General features: G+C 42.6%; 1 protein-coding gene across 1 annotated transcript in view; it reads left to right on the plus strand.

The window, feature by feature from the left end:
- LOC104366429 (prolyl endopeptidase) overlaps window positions 1-8978 on the plus strand; it is a 108284-nt gene extending 99306 nt beyond the window's left edge. Inside the window, exons 13-15 of the mRNA XM_042803092.1 lie at window positions 609-740; window positions 5625-5781; window positions 8168-8978. Of these exons, the coding sequence (XP_042659026.1) occupies window positions 609-740; window positions 5625-5781; window positions 8168-8462 (584 nt within the window). The 3' untranslated portion in view covers window positions 8463-8978. The remainder of the gene's footprint in view (window positions 1-608; window positions 741-5624; window positions 5782-8167) is intronic.
- The last annotated feature ends 18292 nt before the right edge of the window (window positions 8979-27270 follow it).

Consider the following 27270-nt stretch of genomic DNA (forward strand, 5'->3'; position numbering starts at 1 on the left):
GGGATGGAAGTATCTTAAGCATTTCCATATTGATAATAAATTAATAAAATTTCAAACCAAGAGGCAACACTGAAGTCCCTTTTTGACCATAGCTATATATCATTTGATTTGAAAACAACTAATAGGAAAAAAAGTAAATTACCAGCCACATATTCTATGTCCAGGAAATTAGAAGTGCTTATTTAATATAGTTTATTTTGTAAATTGAAGCTTTATTGCCTTCAGAAACTGTCACTGAGTTTAATGCTGTTAAAGTCCCATTAGATCAAACCTCAAGTGGATTGTATGTGGTCATTTTGTGTATATTTTGCAATGCAAAGCTTTTAGCGTTAATTTTACTGGTTAGGAACATTACCTGGCACTCACTCCACAGTATAGGTATGTATTATTCAGAGTTTCTGAAAGCATTAGAGTTATCGACAGAACCATCTTATACTCTCTGTGTGTTGAAAGAATCTTTCATTTTTGCTGTCTTTGAGCTGCATCAATTATTAAAATGTTCATGAAAATGGAATTGTTCCCAGGTATTTTAGCACACATGTTTTTCTGAAGAGATGGCATCAAATGGATTTTATGGGATCAACTGATTTGTTTTATTTGTGTGCTAGGCGGAATCTTGGCCAACAAACAAAATTGCTTTGATGACTTTCAGTCTGCTGCCAAATACCTCATCAAGGAAGGCTACACATCCCCAAAGAAGTTGACTATTAATGGAGGCTCAAATGGGGGCCTCTTAGTTGGTAAGAACCGCTCATGTGTTCCCTGGGTTTGGTGTTGGGTTTATCCAAGTAACCAGGACAAAAATCTATGAGATCCTCTTTTCAAAAGTTGCCAGAATGTCAGTGCATTAATATACACCAGGGGTTACATACATACAATTGTACTTCATTTCCTTTTTGCATAGGACATTGGGATTCTGCAGTCTCTAGCTAAGGCTGACTGTTAGAAGCCGTACTTACAGTTACTGTCTTGTGTGGTAGAGCTAACCCTGTGGTAGAATCACCCAGTAAATAAGAATGCTTTCATGCATTTGTTTTTTGAGTTTTCTTTCTTAAGGCTAACCATCACAAAATAATTACCAAATAACCAGAAACCTGTTATGCAGCATCAGGAAACTTTGTGATGTAAGCCCGAATCCTGCAATCCTTCATCAGTTTCTCATTCACTCTTTCTGTAGTCATGCATTCTTGTTCTTAGAGGGCAAATGAGAACATGACAGTTCCGTCTTTAAAGCCTTTGTACAGGAACACATAACAGTCTGGCTCTACTTTCATTGTGTAGTTAAAACATGTCCACAAATAAAATCATGAATGTCTCCGGTGAAAAACGTAAAATGCAAGTACAGCTACTTGAAAAAGTCTTGAGCTTTTGAGAGACTGTGTAAATGTAGCACTTCCTTACAAATGCATCTTGTTCACATGTAATTCACTGCTGTGTTCTTAAATTCAAGGAAATTTATAGCCTCTTCTTAAACAGAAAAACTTGTCACAAAAATGTCTCATAGTCTAAGCAGTTTTTAAAGAGCTACAAAATTTATTTCAGATTAAATCCCTGTAACTGAAAATAGTAGAAGAAAAAGAGAGGTAATTTTGTTTGATTTTGAAAGGAGAAGGAAACACAAATTAATAATATTGGGGTTCGTTTTGCTGGTTTTTTTAAACAGGATGAAAGGCATGTGGCAATATGACAGAGTTGAGCTGCTCACGTGAGAAGATAAAAATAAAGTCATTTCAAGTTCATAACCCACTGATGTATACAAAACGAGCAGATTTACTAGGCCCACTATCCCTTACTCTTTTTATACTCCTCCCTACTTATCTGCTGCTGAATACTGGCTCTATTGATTTTACTTGATTTTTCAGTGAACTAGCATCCAGCATAATAAACAGGATTTATAATAATAAACAGGATTTGTACAGATTAAACAGAGTTATACAGATCTTTGGTCTAAGCCATCTTGACTATTCCTGCATTCTTATTTTTAAAAAGCAATTGTTTTAAAAGTAGCCAATGAGTACATGTAAAGTTGCATTTGTGTTTTCTGCTTATATGCTTCTTGGTTACAGGTGTCAGGAGGTATTTGTGCATTATAAATAAGAGCAACAATAGAAGTGGATTAATATGGTAAAGGATTAAACATTTTGCACACCATTGGGAGTGCAAGCATTGCACAAGTCTATTTTATGTGATTGTAAATATGCATTTGGAAATGCAGTTAAACTTTCAACGTGTTACATAGCTTCTGAAAATACTATTTTATGGTTACATGAACTTCAGTTTCAGTCAGGGTGAGATTCATCCTACGCCGCTTTAGTCATCAAAAAACCCGTGTTTCTGCCCGAACAAGTCAGCTGGGCTCCTTGTTAGGTAAGGGGAAGTGAGTTACACCTGCAGAGCGTCATTCCAGTAGGAGAGAGTTGTTAGGAATCTAGACCTCCCTGTTCTGAAAAATCCATTGTTAGAAACCTTCCCTTGCACTTGCAGATGGATTACAATCCAGCTGCATTTCCATGCTCTTGATGACCCAGATAGGGATTTTCCTTGACTGGGTGGAGTTAGATGAATTTAGGAAATTCTTTTAAGTGCTTTTTCATCAAAGCAGAACTAAATTTTGCAATAGTTGTTCATGCAACGTTAGAGAGCATAACTCATACTTTAGGTGCGAGGACCCACTGCCAGATTTTCTCAGTTCTCATTTATTGAAGAAAAAGCTGACAAGGAGGAGTATTGTCACTCTTCCAAAATCCTGTTTCCTTTTAGTCTGCCTAACAGGAGGTGTCTCTGAGGAGTGCAGAGCCCTGAGCTCTTGCCTCATTCAACTGCAAAACAAGACTTCCTTGTCTTGCAGTGTGATCCCCAAGCTGAGTGGAGCAGCACAGCTGTGAGCTGAAAACCTCCCTCATGCAAACACAGTGTTTGACCTCTTGTACTTGCTTGGGCAAGCAGTTCTGAGGTTTTGAAATCTTACTTTTGTACTGAATTTTAAAGCTCAAGGTACGTGTAGAGGAGTAAAATTCACAAATAAATTGTTGTTCCAGGTCACAGTTTATTAATGTGTATAATTATGTATTATGGCTAATTAAAGGGGTGCAGTGGGAATGGATGAGGGTCTCCATAAGTGGTCTCTTACTGAAGTAACTATTTAGGAAACTAGGAGCGCTGAGCAACACACAGTGCTTCAAGAGAAAAATTCAACGTTACGAAAGTTGTTTCGGCTTTTTTTCCTACCAGAATATAATTTATGTTCATAAAAGGAAATAACATGATGGGGAGGGATCTGATTGAAAGCTTCAGTTAAAAGAATAAAAAGCTTTTACATGGCAACTATTTAAGGTACTATATGTACCTTATGAAAATGGCTCAGAAAGGACCCAGGAAGAGTTAGCATAATTACATACCAGAGATTACCAGAAGTAAAGTCACATCCTTCAGAAAATAGAAATCACGTTCAAACGAATTAAATAAGGTAGAGCGTAAACTGACAGAGGCTGACAGACGACAGGAGACTGATGTGGAAATTGCTTCCAATAGAAAGATCAGCAACGAAAGTTTTCTGTGCCCATCAGAAGCAGGAAGCTGGCCGGAGGATCTGTGGGACTTACAGGGTAGTGAGGGGTAAAAGGAGCACTAAAGAAAGATAATGGCAAAGCAGAACAACTAAAGAGTCTATTTTTATTGATGTTTCCTCCTGAGGAGCGTGGGGAGTTCCCCACACCAGTCTCTCTTCATGGGGAGTACTCTAAGGAGCTGAGTCAAGCTGAAGCATCAGCAGAAGAGGTTTTGGACTACATCAATCAAATGGAAAGTAGTGTGTCGCCAGGACCAGATGGTACACACGCAAGATCCTAAGTGAACTCCGACATGAAATTGCAGGCTACTGAGCCTGAATATCTGAAGAACAGAAGGGGGCAAGTGTAATGCCAATTTCTAAATGGTTCATGGTGATCCACAAGCTGTAGATGAGTAAAGCTGACTTCTCTAATGGGCAAACCGATTAAAACCAGTAAATAATAGCTGACATATAAGGAAGAATTTTTCAGGCTGAAGTGGCATCTTGCAAATCTATTAGAGCTATTTGAAGGAGTCAGGCAGCATATGATGCTTGTAACGGTCATCCAGGTGAGGAGTTATTCTTGGATTTTTAAAAGCTTTTGACAAGGTCCCTCACGTAAAGCTGTGCAAGAAAGTTCTTACTGAGCCAAAAGCAAGGTCATGTCATAGCGATATCCTGGTTAACAGGAGGCGAAGAATGGGAATAAAGAATCCATTTGCACAATGGACAAAAATTAAGAGATACCCAAATTTGGGAAAGCCTATACCTCGGTGGGGATGCACAGTGATTAGCTCTGAATTAATAAAGGGATTCTGGGATCTGTTGTAGCAGTTCCGTGAAAATCTCAGTGCTCTTATTTCTTAAAATTCAAAACAAAAGCGGGGAAATTTGTAAAATCGCCAGGCAACAGGTTTAAATCAAGTCACAGAAATTGGAATTGAAGAGCTTACTGCTGCAGGATATGATGAACGCTAGATGAGTAAACATTAAGAAATTAAATAGTTGTATTTACAGAGGATATGTGTTTTGACGGCTGTTTAACAGGATGACTGGAGATAACTCTAACTCAGGGAAAACCTAAACAACTAGTTCAAAAGCTGACAATGTACAGGAAATATCTCCCAGTATCTGCTTAATGCCTTTTCCCGGAGCACCTGCCAGTTGCCACTCTTATAAATTGAACACTGAGCTAGATGGGCCTGCTGTGGTTATTTTTAAAATAAATGAGGCAAGCATTATTCTTAAAGAAATTGTCCCTTCTAGTAGTAGGAAGATGGAAATCATAAAAAAAGAAAATACAACAGTAATTTGCATTCTTAAAATGAGGTTATTCCTCTCATTTTGTAGTAGTCTATTTTTATCAAAACTTTTTTCACATGGGTTTATGTAGTAATTACAGAAGAAAACTTTCATGAATGAATGGAGGGCTTTTGCTCCTTAATGCCCTTTTCTGTGTTGATACTAATATTAAAAGTTTAAACAGTGAATGGTTTAGGAAACTTCAATTCGGTAGTCCAAAAGCTCACATATTTAAAAAGAGCATTTATCCTTTAAACCCAGTCTGCTAGTTTGGAAGGCAGTTTTCAAAGAACAGCACATTTGGTGCCTGAAGAACAGGGAAATAGCTCTTAAGCTCTTTTGAACATACCATCTTTGGGAGTAATAATTTTTATCCATTTGTTTGTTTGCTTTCAGTTTTGCTTAAAAGTCTATTTGACTTCATATTCACTGGCAGTCTTCTCCCAGTGCAATTGGGTTTATATCAGATAAATATCATACTGAAGTGGTTTGGCTCCAGGTGTTACATGATAATCTATATTTCTTCTCACATTGTTTTAACATAACAATTTTACCGTTGGGTTTTGGGGGTTTTTTTGTTTGGTTGGTTGGTTGGTTTTTGTTTTTGTTTTGGTTTGGTTTGGTTTGGTTTTTGTTTTTTCAAGAAGAAACTGAGTTTACAAAAGGCAGCCTTTTTGGAAGTTGGTCTTTCGTGAACTTGGCAGTAGACCTTTCACTGCTGCGCTTAATTCTTTAAGATATGAATACTAATAGAGTTGTTTTCCTGTCAAAGCTGCCTGTGCTAATCAGCGCCCCGACCTATTTGGCTGTGCTATTGCCCAAGTGGGAGTGATGGACATGCTCAAGTTCCACAAGTACACCATTGGCCATGCTTGGACCACTGACTACGGTTGCTCTGACTGTAAAGAGCAGTTTGAATGGCTGTGCAAGTAAGTACCTTTCGGTGGTTGCTAAAATGCATAGTCTGCCCAACAGTTTCAGGTTGTCATGATCAATATCTATTCTAAGAATTATTTCATCCTTTCCCACACTGGATTTGGGGAGTTCAACATTTCCTTACAAGTCGGTTTTGCATGAAAGACTATCTTCAAAGCCCTGTTGAGTCAACTGCTTATATTTTCAAAGACCTTGTTCTACTAGCGGCTTTAACAACACAACTCATAAGGTTTTCTTTCTGAATAATGACTCCTTTAGACTGTCACAACAGAATATTCTCAAGTGAACCACTACATAAATTGTATTTTTTACAATGGGGGAGAGAGAATCACCATTGTGAGTTATATTATACAATGTGAATGGGATTTATTTGTAGGTATTGAACGGCAGTAGACCATAACAGGATATTAATTAATTTCTTAACTCCTTGCTGGGCGGTCTGGAAAGATTATTAAAAAAAAAAAAAAAAAAAGAGACAGCTGTGTGAGAACAGAATTTATCTGCACATTGGATATGGCTAATAATGAGTGTGTTAGAATCTAAGTGCCACCATTTAAAAATATTTCTTCGTAACCTCATCTTTTGTTACTGCATTTGTATTCCTTTAATAATGAAGATTAACATTCCAAGAGAATGCTTCAGACACACTAAACAACTTGGCTGGTCTGAAATTTAATAGACTGTTTAACAGAGATATTAAAAAGTACATGTTCTGCAAGTACACTGAGATCTGTCTTGATCGAAAGCATTTATTTAAAAAAAATTAAAAGTCAATGTCACGTCCAAATGCTAGATGATCAGTTGGGCCCATTGTAATTAGGTTGTTTCAAAGCCTCCAGTTATCTAATTTAAGCTTTTAGTGGCAAACACATTTTTGTAAATATAGTGCACAAAGCAATTAACGAATTTCATAATTCATCTTTTATCAATAGATAACTTAAATCTTAGATGATAGTTAAAAGGTTAACTGTTATAAAAATCATCCAAATGATCTTCATGATTTTGGACACTAAAACTTGCCTGCACATCTGCGAATTCAGATATTCTAAAGAGGTAAAGTAAAAACAAAGTTTTAAATTCATTCTGTGATTAGAAATGCATCTGTAGGAAGGAGTCACTCCATACCTACTTACACACATGCTTACAAAATCTCAGTGCATCATTTTAGAAGCATCTTATGTGGCAATACCTGAAGTATTTATTTGCCTCCTTTTCAACAGCTGGCAATTGCTTATCGATTGTAGGAAGATATATATGTAATGTTGCTTAGATGTTGCCTTTGCAGACATCCGAAAAATACATACAGCAAATAGAGTGGCATGTAGTGACTGTCATTTAACTTCTTTTCAAAACATATCATAGTCTGCAAATCTACTTGCATTATTCCAGAGAGGAAAATGAGGAAGCCAGAAGTCTGTTAGTTTAGATGTTCAAATATTGTCACTTGTTCTTAAAAATAATGTGGACTTACTTAACTGGTACTCCTCAAACATGAGATATTAATTCAGAAATAGAGCAAAATTTCCTCTGTATTTCCTGTCAGGAAATAAGGGGAAAAAAATACTATCCTACTCTTGATTTAAGGAATGTAACATTCTTCCTAGGTGTAGCTTTGTCTAAATGAAGTATGAAACGGTTAGAGAGAATTCGTTGTGACTTACTGTTACATTTAATTTCTAATGCTATGGAGTACTTTGTGTCGGGATATGTAGATACACCTTTTATGTTATGTTACAGTAGCTAAAAGATGTAAATTCTCCTGCAGAGACAGCAAATTTTGAAAGTTAGATTATTCATTGCTCAAAAAATAGGCATCAAGGTTATCTACGGAAAGCAGAAAAACTTACCATTCTCCTTTCAGTTTGCTGCATGGTGTTTCCTCAGAGTACACGCACGCTCAAAGGTCACCTAAATATTGGAGGGAACAAATTTAATAGCTGTACAGCACTTGCGGCTTACTATCAGAGACCGTTTCCAAATTTGCATGGGAAGAAACCATCCACATGCAGACCTGGACTACATACATATGCTGGAAAAAGTCTCTATTTCCCTGTTTCCCAGCAGGATGGATCCTGCTATGGACTTGACAGATTTTGCTGCAGTTTTCTTGTTGCCTGTTCCTAATTTTTTTGGCATTTCTGTGAGGTGTATGGATGTGCCTCTCTGGAATTAAAGCAATGTACTTCTTCACATTTGAGAGCCAGAGATCTGTGGCCACTACCACGTATCAGTTGCCAGTAGTGCAATTCTGATTTATGCAACTGAGAACTGTAGCATTTTAAGTGCTGTCAAATGCCACTGTGATGGTTTTAGCATTGAGAGGACCTTCTTGTTGGGTCTCGAGGGAAAAATATGTAAACATCTGTGTGCTCTCTTCAGGTACTCTCCACTTCACAATATCAAACTACCAGAAGAAGATGGCATCCAGTATCCCTCTACGCTGCTCCTCACAGCAGACCACGATGATCGTGTGGTCCCTCTACATTCACTGAAGTTTATCGCTACTCTGCAATATGTTGTGGGCCGAAGCCGTAAACAAACCAATCCACTTCTCATCCACGTTGATACCAAGGCTGGGCACGGAGCAGGAAAGCCAACGGCTAAAGTCATAGAAGAAGTGTCAGATATGTTTGCTTTTATAGCAAGATGCCTAAATCTTGATTGGATTGAATAGGCAAAACGCTTATTACTGTCTCCTTTAGAAAACAAGGGCTTTAACACCATTTAAGACCAACCAGATTACTACTTGGTGTAGTACTTACATTTAAGAACTGCAGTTTAATATTTTATTGATCCAACCTGCTATGGAGTTTTGATCTTCTGTGCTTCCCTCTTCTTGCCATTTCTTTGAATTTCTTTTTTACCGCCTTCCAAAGTACATTTTGAAAAGCATGTTCAAATAAATAGCTGAGCTATTGTCGGTGCTGTTGTGAACATTTAGATTCCAGAGTTAGTGCAAGTTGAGCTTATTTCATGTAAGCAATTTTAATGTATTTTGCACCTATAAATATATCCAGATCGTCTGTAATTAAATGTAAGTACTGTCCACATACAAGAACTCCGAGCATACTTTATTTACACAGTAACTTATTTAAGAATGTAAATTGAAGGTGTTCAGTGATAACCGTGAAATATTGAAGAGACAGTAATCTGGGTGATTAAGTCAAATGTTATTAAAAAACTTACATTACATGCTGTTCATAAGTGTGTTACAGTCTATAATAACGATGTTGTGAAATTATTCTTTCTTTCCAAAGAGACCTCAGAAAGTCACCAGTTTTCTCTTCAGTCATTTATTTCCACACAGGAGAGAAAATTGGAGGCTGGAAACCTTGAAGAATGCTTAGAGTATCACTGTAATCTCAGGCAAGCCGCACAAATAGTCTTCAACAACACGTCTGCTGTTAGCTCTTTAACTGTTTCTGAAGAGCAGACCAGACACTGGTTTAAAAACAAAAACCAACCCAACCCCACAGCTTTGTCCAGATTGTTCCAGTTCACTCTTTCCTGATGCCTTTGACAGAATGTTCTCTAACAAGCCAAAATCTGAACATATGTATATAACCTAGTTCTGGCTGCAGAACAAGAGCTCGTAGTCAGACTCTGATAATTTGACACAAGCACGGTATTTGAACTGCCATTTCATCTTTCCCATCTAGGCTGTAGATAAAGTAGTTGTGACTGTTTCCCTACCAGCTGTCTAAACTCTGATGCACAGCAGCAATTTGGGTTTGATTTTGCAGAGCAAAAAAGTATTTACCAATTATTTTTAGTCTTGTTGCCACTCCAGAAAACACTGCTGCTTCTCAGTTTTCGATCAACTGATGTATTTATCCAGAATCATGCTCATTATATTCATACTTAGACTCTAAGGCCTGTACTTTAACTCCGGGCTCAGGAGTTTCGCCTCTAAGCAAACAGTGTCTCAGCCCAGGAAGAGGAGGCAGTAATATTTAAAAGAGGAGTAGGCTGCTGTGAACAGCAGCAAAATTAAAAATAAATTTGCACCAGATTTACTCTGTGTTCTTGTTGTGCTTTGAGGCTTCTGCTGATTCCCTCTGAAATCCAGGAAGGATGATCCATCCCAGGATGCATATTACGCATAATTTGATGCATCCATCCCAGAATGCTTATTATGCATGATTTGATTTTCAGAGAGGGACGGAGGGAAAAAGGTTTCTGCTTTCCTATGAAATACCGCACCTAAAACCTTTATGTGATCTGGGGTTTAATTGTGTGATCCATGGGCATTACAGTTTTACCAGCTACTTTATGGACTGATGCATTCTGCTCACAGTATTGAATTAAACAATCAGAATGGGGAGTTGAGGGAGGGTTGTTTTGTTTCGTTTTTTTTTTTTTTTGATCTCCAGGCTGTGAAACGGGGTTCAGGTTCAGCATCCCCCTTTTCTCTGAGGTATATGAACTGATTCCCATGATCATCTGGGAATTTTCAACAGCTTCTCTGCATGGCAGAAACAAAGCATATAAAGCAGCACCATCTCCACTGGTAACACCTCATGGTTGCAGCATCTGGACATCTATTAAATGTTGTAGTATCATCAGGAGGGCAGAGCTTCACCTCTGAGACAGAGCTTTGCAGGGTAGGGTGCATGGAAAACATGATCCTCAGGTATTCATGAATTAGAGTTGAACTGTGTCCGTGCATTGAATTGCAAAGGCTTGGGCACAGCCACCTCAATCATCTCTTTGGGTCTTTGTTCCTAAAAATGCTTTTCCTTGTTCTCCAGCAGCTCAGACACAAAACTTCTGGCACAGGCTATCATTCTTTTTCCTCCTGAAGCTCTCTGCTGAAGCTGAGTTCCCAGAATGGCTCGGTATCTGGGCAGATGATACTGCCCTGATAATGTGGGGAGTTTGGCAACAAACTTTTGAGTGGCAGTCAATAGTATGGAAGGTGGAGCTGGCTCCCTGGAGATACCACTCACAAAATCAGAACTGTTCAAGAGGATCCCTTGAAGAATGCTGGTATCTATTGGGAAGGCATTGTGTTTCTGTAATAGGGTCTTAATGTCCACATTTTAACTGATCTTAATAAGATATGCCAAGTCCAGGATTCACATGCCAGAAAAGTGATGTTTCAGAGCTGTCCTATTAGTTGAGTTCCTTTCAGTGCAGAAAGGGTCACGCTCCAACTGGAATCTGTAATTAACCCTGAGTGAGTCATGCTCTTGTATTGGGATTTAAAGCTTCGTGGTTTGGATTAAATAGACCTGGAGCCAAAACATTCCTGCTGTATACAACCTAATGAAATCTGTGTTAGTCTGGTTTCAAGGTTAAATTCTTTTCTCTACAGTAGAAATGCTATTTTATGAAGAGGCTCTGTATTTTGTGCCTTTTATTTCCGATATGTGAAGCCAAATTCATAGCTGGGCAAGGTAACCTCACAACTATCTGCTCTTTCATGTTTCTTAGAAAAATAGATACCAATGTTTTGTGCCAAGATCAAACCCAGAAAAATCTTTAAAGTCCTGTAAGAGGCTTATGCTACACGAACCTAAATCTGTTTTTAAGTGGAAATAAATGAGCTTTTTAAATATTGTTCCTTCTGATACTCTTCACGACTAATGTAAAGATATTTTAGTTGTCTTCGCTCCGCTGAGAATACATTTGCATCAGAGCTGATTTATGTGAAAAAGGTCAGAATTATTTTTAAAAGCTGAGAGTCTTCATACTCTTCACAGAAAGAGGTATTTAAATTCCTCTGCATCAGTGTTAATTTACAGTTTGGTAGCTGCAATAAATAACAGAAAAGGTACTGACTTTAGAAACATGCTGCACGTCCCGTCCGTCTGTCCCCAGCAATATAACCACCAAGATCTAAGGGTGGAAAAAGGGCAGCTGGCCTGTGGATATGTAAGAATAAAGGACTCTCAAGACAGAGTTTGGACACACCTGTTCCTGGCACCTAGGACTTCTCCTGTTTCACCAGGATTTTCTTGACTTGACTTTGCCATCTGTCTGTAGGAAGGCAGAAACATGAGCACCAGTACTTTTGGATTCGATATGGCAAGCAACAGCTTTCAAACATCTGTTGTCAGGTCATTTCTTTATTTTTAGCCTGAGGTAGCCCCTCAGGATTGCCTAAAGATTTGCTTATAGACTCTTCCTGACAGCTTCTCTTGCAAAAGGGGTTTTCCAAGCCGAGTATGGTACAGGGGTGGGTGCTGAGGGAGGGACTTGGAAGCCAAGCTAATAAAAAACCACCCAATTTTCTGCCAAGCTCTTCTACTTTGAAAATCTTTAGCAGACAGCTTTTGTGCAATTGCCTTTTTGTGCAGACCTCTCAGAATTTGGATAGTCCGTGCTGTATGAACAGCCAGGTTTGGCAACTTGTTCATTTCTCTGTGTGTTCTTTTAATTACTTCTGCCTTACTATAATGCACGCCAGGAAAAGAAAATCATTCCTCTGGCTTACATTTTTTTCTTGCCCCTTGCAGGAGGGGGAGGTGGGGTAGCCTTCCAATTCTCATGTCTCTGAAGATAGCCAAGGTGTGTCCTAAAGATAACGTTATTCTTGAATAGCCTTTTCTGAATAAGCTCATGTCTTCAGTTTATTCATGGCAGATGAATCCAATTGACGGAGCCCCTCAGTGGGAGCTGGGAGTAGCTACTGGCATCTGCAGAAATTAACTGAAAGTCTGGACAAGAGCTGTGATTTGACCATTTCTCCTAATTTTCCGTAAGAAGATTAACTGAAAATTCAATGTCTCTGCAAATGTGATGTTTCTAGCCTGCCGCATGCTGCTCAGAAGACTATACAGTTTGTGCACGTGCACTACTTTGAATTTCTCTCAGGCCTTCTGTGTGCAAAAAGAAAGGAGACATTATTCTTGAACCCCTTAAAGCGGGGGGGGCACATGATATTTTAGCTAATGCATATTAGGCAGGTATCTGATACTGCTGACACATTAAATGAGATATTTGTTTGTAACCTGAACAGGGCAATATTGGGCCCAAAATACTACCTACCGTTTTCGTCTTAGCATCACTGTTGAAATATTGGGGAAATAACCACAGAAAAGCAATAGAAAGGGCTTTATTTTGTAGTATTCATATTGATTTGACCCTTTCGGTACTTCAGGAGACTGGATGAACACTCAGTGTGTGGGTTCAACATAAGCATTCCCCCAGACCTGGAGGGAGTTGGAATTTCCTGGTTTTAGGAAACAAAGTTGTATTACAAATGTAAGATTGGACACAGTGAAGCTACAGGCCAGCTTTAGGCTGAGCTGCATGAAATACCTTAATTCAGCAGGGCACCTGGACTCATAGGTGGTAATTCCATTTAGTTCTTGGCACCATCATTTTTATGCTGCTTTTCTTTCCCTGCAGAGAGCTGTACTTATCCTCCGACATCTCCTCAGCAGAAGTACAGATGAACATTAAGGTATATTGCATTTCAGTGATGCCATCAAATATATTCTCTTCTCCTGTGGGACTTTGAAAGTGTCAGAAGACAAGAGCAACAGTAGAAAAATTAATGTTTGCTTTGCCACCTAGAAGTCATTGAACAACCGTGAGCACACTAAATAACAGAGGAATTTATTCATTAGTTAGTTATATACCAGTTAATGCAATTTTTTATAAATTTGGATGAGAATTCTTAACTGGTGTAAAACGGCTCTCTGTGCTGCTTTATGCTTTTAGGCCGTTTCTGCTGTGCAACAACAGCACATCATTTTGATAGCAAACGACGAAGTGCTGTAGCATGGACTGTTGTTTCTCTCCTGGGAAAGAAACTGAATAAAGGGTTTGGGCATTTCACTATTCAGAATACTCTAGAGCTGTAACAGGAGCAAATAAGGAACACTTGCTGTCTTCTGATTGTTTCAAATTAAACAGTGTCATTTCTCAACAGAATATATATGATGTTGTCTGGTAGTGTTGTATTTCAGAGGAAGCTCTGCTGTGGCAGAACAAGCTTTGAAATGTATGTATGTGCAGGTATCTATTTCAGTAGCTGGGACAAGCTGATAAATACTTCCTACTTGATATATTTAGTGCTAATAATTAACATTTTGCTGGTGAAATTGCTTTTTGGTTTACTGAAAAGCTCAGTATGAAAAATGTTTTCACCATGAAGAGCATAAAACTGTAGACCTAAACCCACTCACAGGGACCCAAGCTCCCGCTGTTGTATGGTTTACCTTTCATCTTGCATTTCACTAGGTTGACACAAGTACTAGAAAAACTTTGCATTACAGTAAAAAAGTGGAATAAACATTCATGATCACTGCCCATAAATTGCAGAGCTTGGAAAAGCTCTACTGTTGACTGTACATAAATAAATCTCCAGCTGTATTTTGAAATTAAAGGAATTACTTTTTCTGATTAGAGAGGCTCAGACCTCCTTGGGCTTCAAGGAGGTGCAGGTCCGAACCTGATCTTTGCAAGAGTACCCATCACTCAAAATGCCTAAAAAGCAAAAGCAAAACTTCTTGAAATTCCCCGGATTCGCAATGTGGTTATCCTCCAGCAAAGCTTCGGCTGCCAAGGACAGACTGGAAAACATCCTCCTCTCACAGATGACAGTCGCTCGCACAACAACCCAGCCATTAAACAGTTCGCTGCTGTGGGCCTGCCGCCCATTCCTCCTGCCTGGTGGAGCCTTCCAGGGCCTTTGCGCTTGCCAGAGGAAGTTGATTGAGGGGGAAGGGTATCAAAGTTAGAAAATCGCTTCCAGCTAATGAATTAGGACGCTTATTGAGACCATTTCATTAGATGTTTTGGACAGCTTTCATTATTTTTGATGCTTGTTTCCTTTGGGGAGAATTAGGTGGCCTGTTCTGCCAACCGGGGACAGCAACGCTGGGCCGGAGAAAGAACCCCTGAGGGTGGGCATCGCCTGGAGAGGCGTTCTGGAAAACATGCTTTCTGTTCATCGGGGTTTAACACCAACGTGCGCTGATTTCTGCTTTACTGATCTAATCCAGTGCAAGGGAATAGCCGTCAGAGCATTAACTGCGGAGGGGTGCTGTGGCCTCTCAGTCCCTCGGGGTGGCTGCGGGGGGGGCAAGGCACCCATTGTAGCAGGACCTGTCGGAAACATGGGAGGCAATCACCAGCCAAATGTAGACAAGTCATGTCTCTCAGAGGGTGACAGGATAAGAACTGTGTATCTTCGTTTTCAGCTGCACAGGCCTGCAGAGCTCCTGCTCACGGTGCTGAAGGAAGAGCCGTTCCCCACCGCTGTCAGAGGCTGATTTTGAGACATGTTGGCTGCTGCTCATCCCAAGGTCCTACACCAGCCATCAGGCTGGTGTTTAGCTGCAGCCACCAAGCCATGAAAGTTCTCTGTTTGGCTGTTACTTTGGGAGCCGAGGATGACGTGCCAGTGACTTTCAGGGGAGATGTGGTAGATTGAATCGTTTAACCACTCGGCCACTTCACCCTGTCCTGCGGGCCTTGGTGCAGATAGGCGTTACTGGGTTGCCCACAGGTCAGAGTGCCCACAAGATGGCCTCCACTTGTGGCTGAGGGCAGCAGAGTTGCAATGGAGGGCAGGTTTGGGTCGGGAGAGTTGGCCCTCTCTAGCCAGCTGGAAAGGGGACGGCAGCCTCTAGCCGAGCCGCCCTTTTGGCCACCACCAAACGGCTGGCAGGGCTCTAAACCCCTGCGAATGGGGGAATCCTCCAAGACTGGGAGAGTACCCGGGTGCGACCCCACCTCGGGCTCCCCTGAGGGTTGTAGGTCCTCTGTTTAGCAGCTCCCTCGTCCCACCTGTCAGCCACAGCCCCTGCCAGGTGATGTGGTCACCAAGGCTAAATCCCTTCCGACAGCCCAGTCTCCCTGTGTGGCAGCTAGCAGCAGCCTCAGCTGTTAGCTGGGGGAGCTGGGAGCCAGAGGGACACCAGCACAGACCATGCCCCCACCGACAGGTACAGTCCCACAGGGTCGGACCACGGTGGACAGATTTGGGGGCTGGTAATGGGGCACATCAACAGCCCCTGACATAGCAAGCAATGTACCAGGTCCAGGGTCCAGACGTGGGCTCCAGACAGGAGCAAAAGGAGATGGGGCCAGAGACAGGGCTGGAGGGATATTACAGTGCCCGCCCGAGGTGTCCATGCAGGAGACAGGCTACCCCCAGAGCAGTAAAGGGGGCTACCCAGCACTTGAGATGAACACTTTGCAGTGTTACTTTTAGAAATAAAACTCAGATTTATTTCCCAGTCACTGGTTAAACAGAGGCCCCTCCTTTCCAGGAGCAGACATCAGACCCTCTCCCAGGGAGAGAACAGGGTATTCAGATATCCCTGTAGATGGCGGTGGCAGTGCCCTGGGTGCTGCAGGGCTTCAGACCCCAGGTGCTTTGCTTGCCCAGTTCATAACTCCCGTGACTTAATGCTTAACTTGACAGCTACTCTGAGTCCTGTTTTGAGATCTAGGTCTACTTTCCCCCGCTATTGTAGAGGTCTGACAGACACTTTGCTGAATTTTGACATCTCCTTTAGAAATCTAGCTCCTAAAATTAGGTATTGATACACTCAACTTAATGGGCATTTAAATCCCACACTGGAGTTAGCCTGAGGCATCTCCAGTTGACTGTGTGATCCTCTGGGGGCTTTTAGTAACACCTCCGTCTGGGCTCAGTTTACTCAGTTCAGATAACTCAGTACCTCACTTGGGGCCGAGTACTAGCTGTTTGCTCTGGTTTAGTATTTTGGGGGACGTGATTTAACAGGCATTTCCAGAGCACGTTTAACAAACAATCTGCTAGGACAGATCTCCCTGTGAATCACAGCTTTCCCCTCTTTCCCTTTTCAAAGATAGCAGCAGCTTCTTGGCTGGGACCCTCCCCAGGGAAAGGAGTTTGTGGTTGAGTGACCCTGTAGCTGGGTGACACCAAGCTGCAATGATAAACGCAGGAGTCACGCCACAGGCAGGGCACAACAGCAGCTTCCCCCTCACCGCCCCCCCCCCCCCCCCGTAGGGATGTCTTGGGCTCTGGCACCAGCATTCCAAACTGTTTCACTGTTTTACCCCATGATGTAAATATAAAATACCAATATGGGCTAAGGCAAATTCCAGAGACCTCCCATTTCCAGGTAAGTACTAAACTACAGAGTTGAGGGGGGGAGTCTTTTTTTTTTTTTTTTTAATCCTTCTGGGTCCTGAAATCCTTCACTTGTCTCAGACCAGAGACAGCTGCTTCTTTGAGAAACAGGGAGGAAGAGGGGATCTGCACACACACATACATATAGGCAAGTGCTCAGCCAGGCAGCTAAAGGTTGTGCCTGGCAGCTCCTGACTTGGGCATGTCTTCAGCAAACATGGCCCACTGTGAAAAGTTTTGTACCTCTTTAAATAAATAAATCCCTCTTCATCAATACAGCTTCCAGCATTGCAGACATCTGGTCAGACTCAAACGGCTGGTGATACATCATTCTGGGGAAAAAAAAACAAAATTCTTTGCTTCTTCTCCTTTGTCTCCAAGCGTAGTATTCTTCCAACTGACACCAGCCCCAAGGCAGAAGTCTGGCGTTAATCATTTTTGCCTGGCTGCCGTTGGTAAAATTCAGAGTATCTCACAGGGCTGGGGGCACAGCCCCACACAAGCACGAGTCGTGCCCCCCCTGCAGCAGGCAAGCCCCGTGACACCGCGCCAGCAAACCCCTGAATGGGTGAAAACACCGTGCGAGGTGGAAGTGCTGGGAGGCTCGTGCCTGCCTCTGCAACGCAGAGCCCGAGGAGGACTCACAGGAGAAGGTCTGTCAGCACCGCAGCCCCATCTGCCAAGGCTGGAAGGACAGCTGCTGCTGACGGTGTATTTAATGCCTCTGTCTTCGTCCGGACTAACGCACCGGCTCGCAGCAAGGCTGTGCTGTCTCTGTGCGTGCCAGAGCAATGCCGACACTTGACATGGGTCTTGGCTGCAGAGGAAAACGGGCTTATGCGGGAACTCGGGAAATATATTTGAAGCATGAGGTCTCCAGGACCACCTGCCCTGCCTCAGCAGAGGGTCTGAATGCTGTCAATTACAGAAGCAACCTTTCTCTTCCTGTAAGTATAAACATCTCCTGCACTCAAAGCTTTTCAAAGCTTTTTTTTTTTTTTTCCCCAGTTTATTAGCATACTTCTCTCATTTGTGGGTTTTCTCCACTATTCAGGATGACAATAGATGTCCAGGGAAGCTAATCACTCTTATGTTCAAGCCTTAGAAGGCTGTGCAAGCCATGTCATCCTCATCTCCAGCACAAATTTTGTGGAAAATGCCAGTTTAGCCTAGAAGGTGGCTTCCCAGGGGTCTTCCTCTTTACAACCAAAACATGGAACCGATCTCCTTGGCTTGCCAACCCGAGACCCACACAGACCTATAGATAACTCAAGGGAGGCACAGCGAGAAAGTAGACCCCTTGAACCAGCAACAGCAGCCAAGGCAAGGGAGCTGGGGAGCCCCAATCTCTCCAGGACTTACCAAAACCCTCCTGCCATGTAGTTTGTTTGAGCTGTCCTGTTGTGCTCTGAAGCGTGAGGCCGGCAGGAGAGAAGGCACGCAGGAGCCTCCCCCTGCCACTGAATATCCAAGACCTGTCATTCAGCACAAAGAAGTCCAGTTCAGGTCAGGTCTTGGGTGCAACAGAGACCTCTGGCTACCAAGGGAGCTTTCTGGCCCACATGAGAAACATTTCTGGAGGGAAGCAATGAATTGACAGTGTTTTCTGAATTGCACTTAACCACCTAGAGCCTGTCTGACATAGAACCTCCTATTGACTCTGAGCCCATATCTTACAGCAGCAGCTTCATCCTTTGCAGTCTCCCATCCCATTCTCGCCACACTGTATTACATATTACAGTATTATCTTGGGGTTTCGTTTTTTTTTTTTTTTTTTTTTTTTTTTACCTGCTCTGAGCTCCACAATGTGCTCTCATCTTTCCTAATCACACTATGCCTGCGCATTTTTCATTCTTTGACCTTCTTGCTGTTTTAACCTTGTCTACTCCTTGAATTACCTAGAGCTTCGGCATGCAGGAATCACTACAAAGCTTATGGCAAAAACAAACAAGCTGCTGGATCACACACACATGCAGAGAGACAACTTTCCTTGGGGCTTTGCTTAATTTTCTCTCTCATTTGCTCCAGATCACTTATTAGAAATTCAGAAATCCCTCCAGCCAGTTTCTGAAGTCTAGCTGTTCTCCCTGGGTGACATGGTTCCCGCATACATGGCCCTCCAAAGGACTATGCTTCACTCAAATCTTATTTCTGGGATGCAACCGAGACTAGAGACAGCATGCTTATTTTCCACAGGCAGCTGAATCTCACCCGTCAGGAATGTTTGGTACCAGCCTTACGATTCCCGTTCTGCCCTCTGGTTTTAATCCCTACTTTCACTGGGCTTTCACCATCTGCTACTAACTCCAGCTGTCGGCTTTTAAAGAAACACGTTTTGAACGTCAGTTGTGGCTCTGACAAAGCTTTTCTCCAGGTGCTTCTGTGAGAATTGGATGTCCCTGGTTAGCAAACAGCGTGTGCTACCTGACACCTGAGACATACTGCTGCTCTGAACTTCTGCCTGGCCTGCTTAATTAGCTCCTCTGCTGGAACTAGCAGCAATTTAGCTTCCGTTGTTTTTTCCTTTCCTTCATTATTTCACCAGGGCAAGCTGTCCCTGCAGACTGCTGCCACCTCTTGTGCATCTCCTTCATCTTGTTCCTTGAAGTTGCCAAAAAAAGCATTTTGTATAAGTTTTGCTTTCCACGGTGGAAGATGGGCAGCTCGCAGAGCTTTCAGCCCTGATGGTGGTTTTGCCTCTACAGCAGCCACTTGTCCCAGTAATTGTCTCAGAGGCACAGGCCCCCTGAGACAACGTGGTCTTCTCCTCCTGCAAACTCCATGCCATTTTCATTACTGCACCTTTTGCAAAGACACAAATCTAGCACTACATTTTCCTATTCCCATTTCAGGTAAACACAGCCAGCAAGGTCTAAATCAAACAAAATCCAAGAGGATGGAGGAGTTCGGGGACCCCTCAAAGTGAACCACCATCCCCTCACTCCAAGGTTTTCAGTACTGGAAGCCAAAAACTGATTGGCAGCAGAAGGCAGCCCTCATCCACAGCACAACAATTGGTGTGAATCTTCTGCTGCAGCAATGAACTTTCTTCAGAGCCAAAAATAGCAGGGAAATTTTCATGCTAATGTAATTTTGAAGTTGCAGCACAGACGGTGCAAAAGGACCCTCAAATACCTATTGAGATATTTAAATATAACTTACAAGGGCAGTTCAGCCGCTTCTGATTTTATGCCTGTATTTATCCAAGTCCTTGAGCAATCCTGGGAACTGCAGGTCATGAATTATCACGGCCAACCTCAGTGACAGGGCAGGCGAGAGCACACAGTAGGGGATGGCCAGGGAGGGTCTGTGCCACGGGGAGGAGGTTGGTGAGCTGTGACCTGTCCCCAGGATGTCCCTGGCTCGCCCCATGCCGGCAGCTCACCCTGGGGAGCCCTGCAGGCTCTCCTAAAATAGTGGCTCCCTCTCAGCCCTGCCCCTGGGGGAGGCTCAGCGTTAGAAAAGTGGCAGCCTGACACCCTGCTGCTCCTCCTCACCTCAAGCCCTGGGAAGTCCTATCCAGTAAAAGCATATCCGCAAATACATTTAGAATTAAACAAACAAACAAATGAAAAACCATCCCAATTCCTCCCCCCCCCCCTCCCCAAACTTTCCTCATTGAACTGGGTTGGTTCCACACTGAAAACACGGAGCAAAACTAGAAAAAGGCATATGAAAACCAGTCAGATGCTTGTTAGGAGATACTGAAAAATTAGGAATTTTTCATTCAGAGAAAAGTGAAACTGGAGGGCTTGAAAGATATATTGACAACAAACACTGTAGAGATGGTAAATTGGATACTGAAGACTGCACTTTCTCTAGAAACAAGAAGACATTAAAAGAAAATAGAGAGGCAGAGATTTTACAAACAGTGAAGGGGAACAGTTTCACACAACGCATGATTAGTCTGCAGCACTGCCCGCCACAAGATGCAATTGGGGTTGCGTGCTTAGCAGAATTTAAAAAAAAAAAAAAAAAGGCATATTACATGCTAATAAAAACATGCATTCATCTGTGGTAGCTGAAACTTAGGAAAAAAAAAATTGCAGAATTTGTACAGGAATGCACAGAAAGTAGATGACAGTGCACAGGTCCATGGAGGTAGCTCTTACCACAGATGTGTGGAGAATCCCCTCTGAACTGGAGTCAAGTAGTTTTACATACAATTTACTGTTGAAAGAGAAAAAAAAAAGTATGAGCATTCTCAAGTCTCCATGACACATCCTGTGGATTATTCAGGATAGAGAGATGGTGGGAGACAAGCAAAGAAGAGGTTGTTAAAAGGAAACACTTTGCTTCATTCTTAAAACCCTTGTCAGCCCTTGTGATCTCTGCTAAATAAAAGAACCATAGCAGAAAACGACTGAAGACATTCAGCATTTAAAAAGGAGTAAGATTATAAAGAGTAAGCTCCAGTTTTCTTTGAACGTGACGCACCACCACTGATGAGATTTTTCAACCAAAGGAATGCACTTCTATGCGCAGTCCCTTGTATTTCTTCACCCCCTGTGACGATCTGAAGCAGCTTTGCTGGCCTGTGGGAAGGTTAAGAAGCACAGTGTTTTGAGAGAAACAGGTAAAATGCTCAGAGATGGGTTCGTGCGAAGGACTATGTACATACCTATGCATTACTGCTACCTTACCACTTGGATTCATGCAAGGGTCTATCAAGGAGTTTCCCTGAGCTCTTTGCTTTCTGAACAAGACAGAACTAAGCTTTTGATGCCAGCTCTTATTACTAGAAATGCCTTTAAACACCTACACAACTTTTGCTCTACTTGCACTTAATTATGAGCTCATTTGACAACTGACACTTAATTAACCTGATTTCCTTGCATTCTTTTTCCTTCTCTCTTCTAACTTAGCTGACTGTGCTATAGATGCTAACATTGATGCCAGTGCTGTCTTGATCTCTGCCTTTTCACTTCCATTTTCCACGCCTGCTATATGTGCAAAACATGGGTTTCAGTTTTCTATCCAAACTCAGAAATAATGGGTTCAATGTCTTTTGCATTTTTTTTTCCCTTCACTGAAACACATGTCCCAAAATTAATTTTTAATTGAAGAAAATGTGTCATTTGACCAGGAAAAAAAAAAAAAATAAGCATATCTATCACAAAAGAGGAGCAATTTGAAAATGCAATTACATGACTTTGCCAACATGTTGTGAGACTCTTGTCCAATAATTCGCTGAATTTGTCATGAGCACAACACTGTGTGGTCCTAAAATATGGGGTCCTGTTTGCTCATATTGTTGCCCTTCACGGCCCTTCATGTACTAACCAATCCTTCATTACCATAAGACTCCCAAACCCTTTTCAAGGCATTTGTAAGCTTTTGAGAGATTTTTGGTGTGGTTCCACCTTTACTTTTATAAAGCTTTCTCGAAGGACAGGTCTGCTTCTGGCCCTTTGTTTTTACCTACCAGTTTGCTGCTAAAAACATATAAGCTCTCAACAGGAGCTAGTGCACAATATCATTAATCAGTGCCACCTGCCAAATTCTTGCCGCTATCTCAGAGTAGCACTTGGAATATTTCTCAGCCTCCACTCGTAATGAGTGGCCTCTTGCTTACTATTTTTACTTCAGTGACAGTTTTGCTGGATCGAGAGACTTCCCCATGTGTCCTCTGTTGGATTTGCAGCAGCTACGTTTTAGTTTTCCTAAATTCACATTTGGCTGCAAGTTTCTTCCCCGTTGAAAGTCTTACCTTCAGGTGCTTCTGCCCAGGGGTGAAAATTGGCTTTGACCCCTCTCCAGCTGCTTTGTGCAAGGGGTCTGCGTCACAGGAGCAGCACGCTTTCTTCTTTTCCCCATTCTGCGTGCTTTGCTTTCCCTTCAGGTCTCAGACAGAGGCAGCAGGAAAAGCTCCGATCTTCAGAGAGGAGTGTGAAACAGTCATGAGAAATTGTGGATTTCGGCCTCCTTCATCATTTTCATTTCTCAGAAAACAAAACCTGACCCTCCGCTACGCAGCAGCAGCGATGCAGGAGCCACCAGCCTCCCAGGGCTCTGCGGTGCCACCACGGCAGCCGAGCCCTGCCGTCTTAGGCATCGTGTCCAGGGCCTGGGTATGTCACCTCCCACCGGTGGCACTTTCCACCAGTGGCCACCCGACCTCAAGGCCCAGGAAGGGCCACCTGTCCTATCAGAAGGAGCAGTGACGCTGCAGGTGCCACGGACATGTGGGGAAAGGCAGGAATAATTGCAGCGGTAAAACAGGCGACGGGGTGCTGCATTTCCCAGTAACGTTACTGGACGCCGTGTGTGCACCGTGCTCAGCTTTAAGATGCTCAGGACAAAGTTACAAGGAGCCTACTGGAAGATTCCTCTTGAGCCTTTCAGGTAACTCAGGTTATACCGTCTCATTTTCAGTTCATTCTTGCCCGCTCACCATAGTGCTACAATGAATCTCACAGAGAGGGAAATGGAAAATATCTTTTAGTTTGCCAGCCAGCAGCAGCAAAAAAAAAACAAAAAACAAAAAACAAAAACAAAAACAAAACAAAACAACAAAAAAAAGCTGATTAACTGCTGTTGTCAGCCTTGTTAACAATGTCTTTTGCAGATTTGTCCAATCTTAGTTTGTGTTATTTTCACGCAGAGGGAAGTATTATCTATTGTCTCTGTCATAAGCAAAAAATTCCATTACTTTAGCAATGTGCTAAAACCTGAAAAAGAAAAATTGTCCTTCATAATTCCTGACAAGATTCCATTATACTGAAAGGGAAAAGTGATCTTGTATTTTACGTACCCAAAAAATGATGTCTTAAAGGCCTCTGTTACATGAATAATATTTTTTCCACATCAGTGCAGTTATTCTTACACAACACATCTATTACTCCCCACCAAGTCTTTTTTCATATAGTATGAGGATGTGTTGTGTGGAAGACACACAACAACTTTCATGTCACATCAGAATTAATCAGAATATCACAAAGAATATTTTTTTCTCAAAATCTTTAAACCTAATAAATTCTTGGCAGAAATATGTGGTTTACAATAAACAGATGATTCTTAACCATCTGAATAAACTACACGATACGGTTTCAGCATAGTTTTTCACCTCTGGGGTATTACAGCAAAGACAACAAAGAGAGCTGGAGGAATCCCTGACAGCTGAAGATGAAAAGACAAAATCCTTCCCTAATATAAATTCTCCTAACTTCATCAAGTTCAAGCAAGCTACAATGATTTGCACTTCTCTGGAGTGTTTTCAGCACAGTTTCTTTCATAAATAGAAGGGTGAAAGTGGGAATAAGAAAAGGTAGAATTATGGATAAGTAAAACAGAATGGAGACTGCATGAAGTCTGCTAGGGACCCTCGTTCAAATGTAATTTAGCTAGGAAGTGTGTGTGCTTTACATCTCTATGTTATAAAGAAAAAATAAAGATACATTTTAAGAAGATCTTTAGAAAAGTAACCTGTTATGTCCCGCACAGCCCCTGCGTGAGATGAGCTCATCTGCGATTGCTAAACTCAATGTTGTGTCATTAGGGGAGCAGTCCAAGTCGCCCACGCATGGATGTCTAGTGACATTTGAGACGCTCTCGGGCATCTCCTCAGCCTCCAGATGCTCTCCCAAAGGGTGCAGGTTTCCCAGGTCTTGGGTGGTACGTGCCAGCTCTGCTCGGGCATCACAGACACCCTTGGCAATCTCAAACTGAACAACCTTCCTACGTCTGGGCACATGAAACCTGCCCCTGACGGGCAGCCGGATCTAGATTAAGACACCTAAATTTCGATGCCTACATGTAAGCCACCTACGATGCCCAGCAGTGTCTGAGGGTCCACACAGGGCTGGTGGAGACGACCCAGGCTCCGCAGGAGACCCACATCCCAGCGGAGAAGCAGTTGGAGCTGGCCAGGATACTCCGGGGCACCTCCCGTGGCCGTAGGTGCCCACGCTTGGGCACTTGGATGCAGCCCTTGGGTCTCTGCTGACCGTAACGGGAACCTCACCTCAGCTCATGCAAGAGGACTACATGTGCGCCTGCAACATGGACAGTGAGGCTGAAAGACTTCTGCAAGGAAAGCCTTGAGTCACTGGAGTATGAGCTGCCCCCCCCAAAAAAAAGCGTATTTATTTTTACTTCCTTTGCCAGAGCAGGGCTTTAAAGTGGATGCCCGGTCACACCTCTGCCACTCATTATACCTGTCCTGAGGAGATTGCTCACCATTTTACAATTCAAGTGTTTAAGTATGTTTTAATACTACCCTGCTGCCACAAATACAGAATTTATACTCTACTCACTCCCTTGGCTTCAAAAGTAGAAACTGTCCAGCAGCTACAAATATAAATATAGTCTTTATCAGATGGCATTTTGCTATTTTCAGATTTTTTTGACCTGAAATGACAATTAATTTAACTTGGGTGCCGAGTTAACTCTTTTCAAGGGTGAGGCCTCAGCAGCTGAAGCTTTGTAATGCAAAGCTTTCTGGTCACCAGTGTGAGCACAGACTTTAGGGTGGGTTTGGAGTTACTTTAGTTCATCCATTCAGATGCTGGCTCTTTGCTGTTGGAGTTTATTTCATCTGCCTGGTTTTCAGTACAAACCATTATGAATGCTCTGAAGACCTGAAAAGTGAAGTTGTGTATTGACTTCCAAGTGATATTGACTTGGTTTTTTTGAACTCATGGTTTCCGTATTCTTCTGATCAGCAAAGAAAATATTTTCCACTGGTTCAGAAGAAGCAGCGATCTCATCCCATTCCTGGTTAAAAGTCTCCTGCGCTCACTCCACACCAGCTCTGATGTGCCCCAAACAGAGAGCACAGCAAAAAGGATTTGGGCACCCAACGATCACTGCCTTGTCTCTGCAGACCCCTAATTCCAATGCTTAGACATGGACTCTAGAAGTTTTTACCTGGATAATTTCCAATTCTCTCATACAAGCATCTCACCGTAAGTGCCTCAATTTCTTAAACGCCATCTTTCGGACATGCAAAGGCATGTTCTGACTGCGTTTAGCAATTGTATCAAAAAAAAGCATCCAGACCTTACTTAAACTTTGTGGGTTCCTACAAGCCAGACACTCAATACCTTGCATGTAAAACCCATCCCTGCCGTGCTACCAGAGCACACAAGTCCCGGGTGTAACATGGGTGAAGGCAGCAATGCCTTCCCTCCTTCCAGCTACCCCCTGAGAAGGGCTGGGTCCCTGTCCTGCTATCTGATACCAGAGTAAGCAACAGACTAAAGAGGCATGGCCACTCACTCGCCACTCCAATAAATGACAGTCTTGTCCTCAGCTGGAGAAAGGGTGGGCCACACCTCTTCTTCCTACAGGCTACCCCGAAGTCTGGGGGTGAAGGCAGGATGGAATTCATGTCTAGCCATATCCCACACGGGTCAGGGGGCGGCCGGCGGCACCTCCTCACTCGGCTGCGAGGCACATGTCCCTGTCGAGAGAAGGGGCAAGCTCTGGTGCTTTTAACAGCCTCCCGGCAAGGTAATCCAGCCACAGTCGGTTGCTTTTTTGGAGCCCTAAATCCACCTGGGTCCCAGGGAAGAATGTGGCATTTCTGTTAGGGTTTCTCAAAGCTCAGGCAGCTTCCCAGGCAGGGTGCCGGGCTTCGTCGGTGGCTTTTCCTGGTGTCTGCACAGACAGTGGGGACCCACAGAGTCAATTCAAGTCCCAGAAAGTGCTGAAAAGGCACGAGCTTCAGTGGTTTGCTATTTGGGATTGCTGCCCTATATAGTTATTCTGCTGGTATATGTGACAGTGATCTTAAAGAAGGTGTCTCGTCTATTTTCTAAGAGATTATTTCACAGAGGGATGATTGGTCTATTTAACAAACAGTGCAAAGAGCATCTGGTCTACACAGAAAAAAACTCAGCAAGCTAATGATAAACAATTTTGTCTAAATTTCCTATTTCATATTTTTTAAATTCCTTCTCTGACTTAATTTCATTTTACTACTGTTGCAGAGAAATAAGATCTTTTCCTTTAAGACTTCATCTGCTCTCGCTTGTCATAATTTAGAAGCTAATAATCCTCCTCATGACATCACATACACTCACTGAAACCCATTATGCCAAGGACAAAGTATGACAGTCTCAGGCGTGGGGAATAAGAACAACAGATGAGAGGCAGCAACAGATGCAAATTAACTGCTAAAGACAAAGAATTTTATTGTACCCTTCCAGAAGAAAACTCCAGGAGGAAGGCAAACAGCCCAGCAGCGCTGTCTGTACGCCGGGGATGCTTGCTAAAACCCCTCACCCATCGTTAGCAGCAATAGAATTGATCAGACCAAAGCTTCTCTTCTTTGCCAAGGAAACAGCGGGCTATCAAATGTCAGCTAAAACACTGTTAAACACAGCCCAGCCCTTAGTGTAACCACCTCATGGTTAGCCTTAGGTTGCTTTTAGTACTAAGTAAAAGCATGGCTTTACTC

The sequence above is a fragment of the Tyto alba genome, unplaced genomic scaffold (genome assembly GCF_018691265.1).
Source record: "Tyto alba isolate M040663 unplaced genomic scaffold, T.alba_DEE_v4.0 Super-Scaffold_40, whole genome shotgun sequence".
Lineage (NCBI taxonomy): Eukaryota > Metazoa > Chordata > Aves > Strigiformes > Tytonidae > Tyto > Tyto alba.